The sequence below is a fragment of the Miniopterus schreibersii genome (assembly GCF_964146895.1).
Source record: "Miniopterus schreibersii genome assembly, chromosome: 1".
NCBI classification, from domain to species: domain Eukaryota; kingdom Metazoa; phylum Chordata; class Mammalia; order Chiroptera; family Miniopteridae; genus Miniopterus; species Miniopterus schreibersii.
The window spans coordinates 44,451,451-44,461,999 of record NC_138101.1 but is presented as its reverse complement, the minus strand read 5'-3'; the positions used below and the strand labels follow the sequence as shown (position 1 = coordinate 44,461,999).

General features: G+C 41.0%; 1 protein-coding gene across 3 annotated transcripts in view; it reads left to right on the top strand.

Moving 5' to 3' along the window:
* Nucleotides 1-21: 21 nt before the first annotated feature.
* The window catches only part of CNOT6L (CCR4-NOT transcription complex subunit 6 like), a 95,025-nt gene continuing 84,497 nt past the window's right edge, over nucleotides 22-10,549 (top strand). Inside the window, exon 1 of one of the 3 annotated variants that reach the window (XM_081135444.1) lies at nucleotides 22-693. Coding sequence is in view for 2 of the 3 variants with exons in the window: in XM_081135445.1 (XP_080991571.1) it covers nucleotides 942-946 (5 nt within the window). In the remaining variant the exon portion in view is untranslated. Of the gene's footprint in view, nucleotides 694-861; nucleotides 1,017-10,549 lie in introns of those variants that run through there. The other 2 variants (XM_081135445.1, XM_081135443.1) reach the window with 2 other exon arrangements.

Genomic DNA, 10,549 nt, shown 5'->3' with positions numbered 1-10,549 from the left:
CCCCCGCTCAGGGGAGTGACTGACTCCCGCCAGCCCCTCCACGTCAATCAACCCTTCTTCTCGCACTCTCTGCACCTTGTTATTAATCTCAACACCGATATCGCGCGGACGCCTCTCCCCCGGCCCTCGGGGGTGTGAACGTGTGTGAGCGAGAGCGAAGGCCCCGGACGCTGGCGTTTCTGTGTGGCAGCCTCGGCCCCGGCAGCAGCGAGCGCGGCGGCAACCCCCGCAGCGGCGGCAGCCCAGCGCCGGGAGGCCAAGGCCAAGGCCAGGCTTAGCGCGGCTCTCGCTGTAGTAGCCGCAGCTCCGGCGGCTGCGGGGGCGCAGCTTCCCTTGGCGGAGGCCTTCTCGTCAGCGGTCGCGGGACCTCTCCTGCGCGCCCAGGGTCCCCGTCCCCGAAGCCCGGCGGCGCGGCCCTCGCCCCCCTCCCCGCCCCCGTCCGTCTCCTCGATCCCTTCTGCCGCCCTCCTCACCGCCGCCTCTGCCGTTCCTCAGGCGGCCCGGCCCGGCCCGCCCGCCCCGCGTCCCCTCCGGCCGGTGCCTCTCCCCCCCGGCGGGCTGCCTGCATGTCTTTGCTGCCCTCAGCCCCGCCGCCACCGCCGCCACCGCCTCCCCCGCCGCCGCAGCACCAGCACCAGTCGCCCCGCCGCCGCCGCCGCCGTCGCCGCCCGGACCCCGGTGCGCTGAATGCAGGTGAGGAGGGGGCGAAGGCCCGCGCCCTGCGCGCCCGCGAGCCCGGGCCCTGCCCCGCCGGCCGCGGCGGCTTCCCTCGGGGCGGGCGGGAGCGGGCCCGCCTGTGGGTGTTTGTGTTTGCGTGTGCGTCCGCGGCTCCGGGGGGAGCAGCTGGGGGGGCCTGGAGCGCGCGCGCGCGCGTGTTTGTGTGTGTTTCCCCTGCCGCGGGGAAATGGCTGCTGTTGCTCCTCCTGGGCCAGAGGAAGAGAATGAGGTAGAGTGTTTTTGTGCCTCCGAGTAGGATCCGAGTGTTGGGAAGAGGAGCGCGTCCCCGGGGAAATGAGGTGGGAGAAAGGCTACTGTGAGTGTGGGCTGCGAGTCGGGACTTTGGCGGGCGGCCCTGAGGAGCCACCGCGAGTGGGTGTGTGTCGGGCGCGGGGCTGGCCGGGTCTCTGTCAGGGGGCCCGGGTCTCTGTCAGAGGTTCCGGGTGTGTGTTGGGGGCCGGGGTTGGTCTGCGCTCGGGGCCCAGGACTCCGGGGAACCCGTGTGTCCCGGACCCTCGAGTGGCGTGTCCCTCCCCCTTTGTGGCCGAGGCTCCGGAGCCCCGCAGGTGAGAGCTGCTCCGCGGGGGCCCGGCCGGGCAGCGGGAGAGTGTGGGGCACCCGTACGGCCGCCGGGCCCGGAGGGCTGCGGCGGGGGCCGCGCCTCTGCCCTCGCGGCCGCGGCAGGAAGCGCGCCGGCCTGCGGCGCGGCCTAACCGCCTCAGCGCCCGCGCGCTCGCGGCCTCCCGCCGGCCTCCGAGACGCCTCCCGGGCCGCCCGGCCGCGCGGGCCCAAGGCGCGGTCTCGGGCCTGGGCAGGTGAGGGTCGGAGGCGGAACGTCCTGATTGATGTCGCCTCCGCCGCCTCCGCGTCTCCTGAGCGGAGGCGAAGGCATATTTTGTCGTCGAAACTGCAAGCTCCCCGTCGCCGGCGGTGGGACCTGAGGGAAAGTGAATCAAAGCCGTAAATCTCGGGAATACGCGGTGTCGAGATCCCTTCTTTTCATTCTTCCCTGAAGGCTGTGTGGAGGGACTAAGTACATATTTTCATTTTTCGTTGCAAATACTTTGTGGTTGGTAACACGTACGCATTTTTTTTTTTTAAAGATAAAATTTTTCTCGGAGGGGCAGGGGAAGCCATGGAAGCTGGCCTCGCCGCGCTGTGGCGTGGGTGCGATCGGTCGGTTTCGTGCATTTGAAATGGTTTTACCCTGCCTCCTGGGGGAAAGGCGGGTGCGCGCCGGGCTGAGCGCCGCGAGGAAGAGGAAGTTCCTGGAGCTGTCATCCTCGACTCCCGGGACCGCTTAGCTTGGGCTCTTTAGATGGGTTTGTGTTCTGGCAGTTTAGCTGAGCCGTCTGTACACACTGGAAGCACAGTACCCTCTACCTTTTAGGAGATACTACCTTAATTACCTCTAGGTGTCTTAATTGTCAATCAAGATAGTTGTGCACAAACACACTTTCCCTCATAGTCCCCAAAGTCTAGATCGAGCAGCCTGTGTTGTCTACGCAGAGTGTACTCCTGAAAAGCTATTTTGAGAGTAGTCTAAAATGCACCTCTGAAGAGAAATCTGCCAATAGGTGTACAGGGCATTTCAGAATTAAAGATAAGTGGCATTTGTATAATTATTTGCTGATTTACTTTACTCCACCCTCTTTCCATTTGTATCTAGTGAGCTCACCTAGCTAAAACCCTCAGGAGAAGATCATGATATAGATTCGACCCTTGCAGGCCGTGCTTTGTGTAATGGCCAGAGACTGGTCTTTTCTGAACCTGGTCTCACAAAGAAATGTTCCCGTGCCTTTCACTGGGAAGTGGGGGTAAGAATGGGGGTTGGGCGTGTAGGGGGTGGAGAGCCGTTTTCTATGACCACCACTGGAAAAACGACACACACATAGTTTAATGGAATAAGGATTTGTTTTACAGACCTCAGAATTCCAACTGGGACATTTTTCTTAGCTAGTTGACCTTAGGCAAGGTATTTAATGTCTATAAACCTCTTTTTTCTCATCTGCAAGAAGGAGATAATACATTTATAGTAAGGTTTCTGAAGATAGAGAAACGTTTTACACATAGTAGATGCTTAGTTAAATATTAGTTCCTCCACCTGCAGTCCTGACTGAGCATTGAAAAACATAAGTATAAGTACTCATGTAATTACTGAGAGCAATATTATGTAACTAAGTTTAAAACCAAGGTAAGCCCGGCTGGGCGTGGCTCAGCAGTTGGAGCATCAACCTATGATCCAGGAGATCTCGGTTCAATTCCTGGTAGGGATGCCAGCCCTGGTTGCAGGCTGGATCCCCCGCAGCAGATAGATGACTCTCTCTTCATTGATGTTTCTCTCTTTCTCCCTTTCCTTTCCTCTCTCTGAAATCAATAAAGATTTTTTTTTTTTTAAATCAAGGCAATAGAACATTTCAGAGTTCTTTGATATACATAAGGTATATATAAACAGCTTTTAAAAATATATTTTAGAATTCTTTTATTTCTAGAAATAAGACTGTCATTAAAATACCTAGTGTACTAGTTTATAGAGGCTATATAGTCTTACTTAATATTTTTTCATATTTTCAAATGGGCCATCTCTCAGTTTCATTACTCTTTTTATGAGTTCTTGTTATGTAGCCCTGGGAAAAAAATTAACCTGTTTGTAGCACATACATGTTGTAATACAGTCAAGCATTAAAAAAGATCAAAGAACTAGAGTGTGTTTATATAGGTCCACAAAGTATAAGTGCCACAAATATTGCTATGTAATTCTTTTAGTTTAGGCTGATTGATTCTGGTAAACAAAACCTCTTGGAATATTTTCCTGAATGGAAGCAAGAATTCTCTTATCAACTTTCAATAATTTTCCATTTTTATTACTCTGTGTGGAGTAATAAATGTGCTGTCCATTTAATTTTAGTTGTATTGTGAAAAAAGCAATGACATGGAGTTTAAGGTAGAGGCAACAGAGGTTAAATAAATGATTTTTTTTCTCTTTTTTTGTTGAAGGCAGGGTGAAGAGAATATTGAAGACATTTTATTGGTTTAAGTTTGTAATGTCTTAAGTTTGTAACTAATACCAAGTTAACCAGTTAGGCTTAAAAAAAACAACAACCTAGTAGGCACTAAAATTTTAGTAAATTTGTGAAGGGTGGTAGGGACAACTTTATTAGAATGCAAAATGTCATGGTTTTGTTAAAATGAGTGCATTATGGGTATGTGTGCATTTATAACAAATAGAATTATCTGCCATATAGTTCTATTTAAAGGAAGAATCTTACCTTAAAAATTATAAATGGTAATTTTTAATGTTTTGAAAACAATAAAATAGAATTTTGCTGTTAACTAGGTATTTGGTAGTTTTCACTAGATACTATGAATTATATTTTGAAACACTAGTATTTTAAAACACTTCATACTTTAATTTAGGAAAATTGAGGAAAATTTTCTCTATAATATGAAAATAGATGATACTAAACTAATATTAAGATATGTAGACAGTGACATTTATTAACAGTGCTTATGCTATCATTGTTTAAACTAAAGGAATTATGTTACATCAAAATCAAAGTGGCAAATTGTTTAGATTTTAAAATGTATTGTTACTGAAATGGGCTTTTAAACAATTTTTCTAAAATATCCCTTATAAAAGTCTTTAATTAGAGGGAATTGAAATACTTAAGAATTTGTTTATGTATTACTTTGGGTAATGCTAATTAGGGTGATAAATACACTCCAGAATTTCAGTGGCTTAATACATATAGGATTATATTTTGCTCACCTAACAGTACAGTGCAGGTGCTCCTGGTTAGCAGGCTTGTGGCTCTCCTCCCTGTGGTAATTGAGGGACCCAGACTCCTTACATCTTATAGCTCCACTATTCCCTAAGGCCTCCAAGCCCTGCCTATTACCCACAGACCATGTCGTAAGAATCCCCAGACAGATCCATGGGGAGGGGGATGGGACATCTTGAATACATTCAACAATAAAGATAAATTTTTAAAAAATCCCCAGACTTGAAGTGACCAACATCTGCCTGCATTTCATTGGTAAGAATTTGTCACAATCTTATCTGAATGGAAGGGGGATAGAAATGTAGTCTCTGGATAGTGGACAGCTTGGGGCTTTGCATGATGCTATTTTAGATGGTAGCATATATTTATGAAATTATGTCTAAAACTAAATTATAATACTTAAAAATTGTTTTCCATCTTGAAAGAGTGAAATTGGGGGGAGGGGGAAGAGAAGAGCAGGAGTAGAGCCAGAGGAGGAAGAGGAGGAAACAGGAGCTTTCTTCTTTGAGGAGTTTGAGTGACAAGTTAATTCAGCTATTTAAAGATACAAATAGTTGAGAGAACATTATAATTGTATTTAATAATCTTTAGTGGGTTTCTTCTTTCCTATCCAGTTATTGATTGCCATTGTGGTGTACTGGGTTTTGACTGTTTGAGTTGTTTCTCCTTGTACTTTGAAATCAGTTGCCTTTGAATTTTAGTTTCTGGGGTATAGTTTCATGGGAAACACATTTTTGAATTTTCTTTCTCTGTTGAGATAAGCATTATAATTATTATTACTTTATACTTTAAAGAAATATCATTTAGGTACACCTTACTATGTTTTATTGTTTGTTGTTGCTGTTTTTGTAATTCTAAAGTCATTGTAATCATAAGATATGTCAACCTTAACCCAGAAAGAACAACAAAATCATCCAGTAAACAACAAAACCTTAATTATTAACTTGTGCTCCTGTTTCCCTATGAAAATACTACAACTTTCTTTAACTATACTAACATCGAACCTCTAATACATTAAGTGCATTTTATTTCTGGACAACTTTAATTTTAATTGAATCACAACTTACTCTTTCATTGCCTAGTATTCTTGTAAAGTAAAACTGCAGCTCTCTGTTCCACCTATACTTATTTTTATTCTGAAGAGTTTAGTTAGGAATCTGGGGAATTTTATATATGTCTGTATTTCCCCAAAGGAAGATTTTTGAGCAGTCTGGTTAACTTCTCCATGGTAAATATTTCTAATACTTTGTATTTTGAGAATTGAAAACCTTATTTGGGAGTCCATTCTATACCCATTAGTATATTTAGTTCTAAAGAAAAGTATGAAAGAAGTAGAAGACACTCTTGTAAGGAAGATAAAACAATTTAAGTTATTTCAAAACAATAAATAAGTGCAAGTCACTATAGTATAAGCTGCTCTGAGAGGGAGTAACAGAATGGAATGGTAGGTAGGTGAGGGACTACTTAAAGAAAAAGTTTTTTGGTAAGAGCTTTTTTGAGATATAATTCACTTACCGTAGAAATAGTCTATTTAAGATATATAACTCAGTAGTGTTTAGTATATTCATATTTGTGCAGCCATCACCACAATTGTAAGACCTTTCAGTCACCTGAAATATAAATCCTGTATTCTTTAAGAGCTAACCCTCATTCTCCCAAACCTTTATTTCCAGGCAATTAATGATTTATTTTCTGACTGTGTATTTACCTCTTCTGGACATTTCATACAAATGGAATATTAATGTAATATGTAGTCATTTATCACAGGCTTCTTTTCTTTCATTTACTCTGTTTTCAAGGTTCATTCGTATTATGTACTTTATTCTTTTTATGGCTTTTTAATATGCCATTGTATGGCTATACCATATTTTATCAGCTGATAGGAATTTGAGTTGTTTCTACTTTTTGGCTATTGTAAATAATTCTGCTATGAACATTCATATGTAAGTTTCTGAGTGGATAGTTTTCAGTTCTCTTGGGGGTATGCTGGGTCATATGGTGCCTTAATGTTTAAACTCTTGACAAATGTCCAGACTGTTTTCCAAAGCAGTGTCACCATTTCAAATCTTCACCAATAGTGTGTATAAGGGCTCCACTTTCTCTACATCCTTGACAACATTTGTTTTTTGTCTTTTTGATCATAGCTCTCCTAGTGGGTGTTAAGTAGTATCTCATTGTGATTTTGATTTGCATTTCCCTAATGATTTGGCAATGTCTTTTCATTTGCTTATTGGCCATTTGTGTATTTTTTTGTTGAAAGATGTGTATTTAGATCTTTTGACCATTTTAAAATTGTTTTTCATCTTTTTATGATTGTGTTGTGAGAGTCCTTTGTATATTAATAGGTACAAGTTCCTTATCACATATATGATTTGCAAATATTTCCCTCAATTCAGTGAGTTGTCTTTTCACTTTCCTGATAGTGCCCTTTGAAGAACAAAAGTTTTAAATTTTGATGTCTAATTTATTTTTTCTTCTGTTGTTTGCACTCTTGGTGTCATACTTAAGAAACCCTTTACTAATCTAAGATTACAATGATTTACCCTTCTGTTTTGTCCTAAGTGTTTTATCATTTTAGCTCTTACATTTAGATCTTGGATCTATTTTAAGGTAATTTCTGTATGTGGCCTGATGTAGGGAGTCTAACATTATTCTTTTGCATGTGGATATTCAGTTGTCCCAGTACCATTTGTTGAAAAGATTATTCTTTCCCTGTAGCATTGTCTTGTCACTCTTGTCAAAAATCACTTAACCATAAATGTGAGGGTTTGTTTCTGGACTTTAAATTTTATTCCATTGAACTCTATGATTTTCCGTATTCCAGTAATATCTTGACTACCATAGCTTTGTAATTGAGAAGTGTGAGTCCTCCAACATTGTTCTTTTTCAATATTGTTTTGGCTATTAGATGTCTCTTGTATTTCCTTATGAATTTCAGAATTAGTCTGTCAATTTCTGCAAAGAAGCCAGCTGGGATTTTGATAGGAGTTGTGTTAATCTGTAGATCAGTTTGGAGTATTGCCATCTTAATAAGTCTTCCCATTTACAAACATGGGATCTTTCCATTTATTTAGATCTTTATGTCAACAATATTTTGTAGTTCTCAGATTATGTTTTACAATTCTTTTGTTGCATTTATTAAATATTTTATTCTTTTTGATGCTATTGTAAATGGAATTGTTTTCTTAATTTCATTTTTGGGTTGTTCATTGCAGTTGTATAAAAATACAACTGATTTTTGTGTATCGATTTTGTATTTTGTAGGCTTGTTGAACTTGTTTATTAGTTCTAGTGGATTTTTAGTGGATTATGTAAGATTTTCTGTATATCAAGGATCATGTCACCTATAAATAAATATAGTTTTACTTTTCCAATCTGGATGCATTTTATTTCATATTCTTGCCTAATTGCCCTGGCTAAAACCTCTAGTACATTGCTAGAAGAAGTGCCAAGAGCAGATAACTTTGTCTTATTCCTGATCTTGGGAGAAAGTCTTAAGTCTTTGACTGTTAAGTATGTTAGCTGTGGGGTTTTCATAGATGCCTCTTATGTTCAGGAAGTTCCCTTCTATTCCTAGTTTGTTAAAAGTTTTATCATGAAGGGGTGCTAGGTTGAGTTTTGATGAAAGTATGAAATATGGTTTGGAAAAGTGAAGATGCTATGTCCAGTAATGGGTGGCAATAATAATGCTTAATTTGTTTGGAAAAGAAGGACTAGCTTTCCCCTTCTCTTTTCCCCCTTCTTATCTCCCCTCTGTTGTCCTTCCTCCCCTTCTTCCTCCTTTAATGCTTTCTAATTGTCTTTCCATTGATCCATACACACCTATGGCAGGCTCTTAAACCTTTACTGAAGATTTTCTTTTTTTTTTCTTTTTTTAAAACATATCTTTATTGATTTCAGAGAGAGGAAAGGGGGGGGGGAGAGAGAGAGAGAAACATCAATGATGAGAGAGAGAGTCATTGATCGGCTGCCTAGCCCACAACCTGGGCATGTGCCCTGACCGGGAATCGAACCCCGATCTCTTGGATCCTAGGTTGATGCTCAACTGCTGAGCCACGCCTAGCCAGGCCTGAAGATTTTCTGAATAATTCAGATTTATTGAGCAATGGAGAATATTGCTTATTTTGGAAAACTAAACTGTGGAGAATTTTATTCTGCTTAATTTGATAGCTAGGTTGGAAGGAGGAACATGGGAAGCAGAGAAAATATTAAATAAAAAGATGAAGTGCTTATCATAAAACTTAAAAGAAGGGAACAAACCTTTGTGATATTGAGGGTATGGTTAATGAAGAATTCTATGTTCACTTTGAACCTGGCAGTCGTCTGACTTTTTCCCCAAAATATTTCAGCATCAATGGTTTTGTTTTTGTAAGTTTTCTGAAAAATTTAAAAGCTTTCTTCTAAGGAAATTTTGCTTTACACAGGTTATGTGTCATTTGATGTGATTATTACTCTTTGTTTAGTTTTTGAAACTTTGTGTTTCCATGTAGCTACATTTTGATTAGATAAATATTTTTAAAAAATTTTATTTCTGTCCTTCATGTTATATCTCAGAAGTTAAACAACTTTGAGTTTAGTTCCGAATTGTTCTGTTAAGGCAGAGTTAGAAAGCGGTAATAGAATTTTGTTTGTATTCTCTTGTGTAGCCAGATTATTACTTTCTATTAAATTTTTTTGGTCATTTAAAAAATCTCATTACAGATTAAAAACTTATTTCTAATTTTTTACAAAAAAATAAGTAGTTCACTTTGCTCTGTGACACATTCATACTGAATAGACACCTACTAATTTTGGGTTTTCATTTAATAACAATAGAAATCGGTGACACAAAATGTAAGTCATAATACTTTATCTTCCTTATATTCATCTCTTTTTTTAAAAAATATATCTTTATTGATTTCAGAGAGAGGAGGAGAGAGGAAGAGAGTTGAAACATCAATGATGAGAGAGTCATCATTGATCGGCTGCCTCCTGCACTCCCTGGACTGGGATCGAGCCTGCAACCCAGGCAGATGCCCTGACCTGGAATTGAACCTTGATCTCCTGGATCACCGGTCGATGCTCAGTGGCTGAGCCATGCCCGGCCGGGCCCTTATATTCATCTTTTGCAGAGAGAACCTCTCTCTCTGTAATCTTACAGTTTAGAATCTTATTTCTCTTTTCCCAAATTACTTAGATTCCCTAAATGAGAAACACAAATCAGAGTTATATAATACTAGTTATAAATACTGCTGAGAGAGTAGGATTGAACTTAGTATATAACAACTTTAATGTCTGTACAAAGACTTTGTTGGGATCTTTACATATGTATTCATTGCTATCTGATCTTAATGTTTATATTAAACAAAACAAAACAAAAGAAAAAACTGATGGTATATGCTGCTATAGGTTCATATTTAGTGGTCTTAAGCATCTATATAGAAATTTATGAAATAATATATTGTGAATTATGCACAGAGTGATAACCTTGAGATACTACAAGAATTTTAATCACCAAAAGCATATCTATCATATTAATATATAGTTATTAAGTGTTTACTAGCTATAAGCTATTGTATTCGGGGTTCTGGGGACTAAAAAGTTTAGAATATGGTCTTTTCTACCAGGAAATGGATTAATATTTATTGAACTACTCTGAGTACTAAGGACTGAAAAGCCATATCCTCCCCTTTAACTATGTAATCTAAATTTGTCTTGCAAACAGAGGGAAAAGACTGAGAGGCGAGAAGAGGGCATGATATCTATGAAGAACTTAAAATAAATAGTTATGACTAGAGTGTAACAAGGTAAGAGTGGTGTGAGATGTGGCTGCAGAGGAAGCAAAGGGTAGCTGACCAGCTATACCTACAAGTCATGTAAATAGTTTTGTATGGGTGTCTATAATCACAACTGTTACCTGTTTGTGTTCAGTAAGAGTTATTAATAACAAAATCTATGAAGACTGCTGAGGGCAGGGCTCTAACCCCATAGCACTCGCCACTGTGGAGTCTCCTCTGACTCACTGGGTGCAGTCTCATGCACCTACTCATGTCTAGGTCCAAAAAGAGACA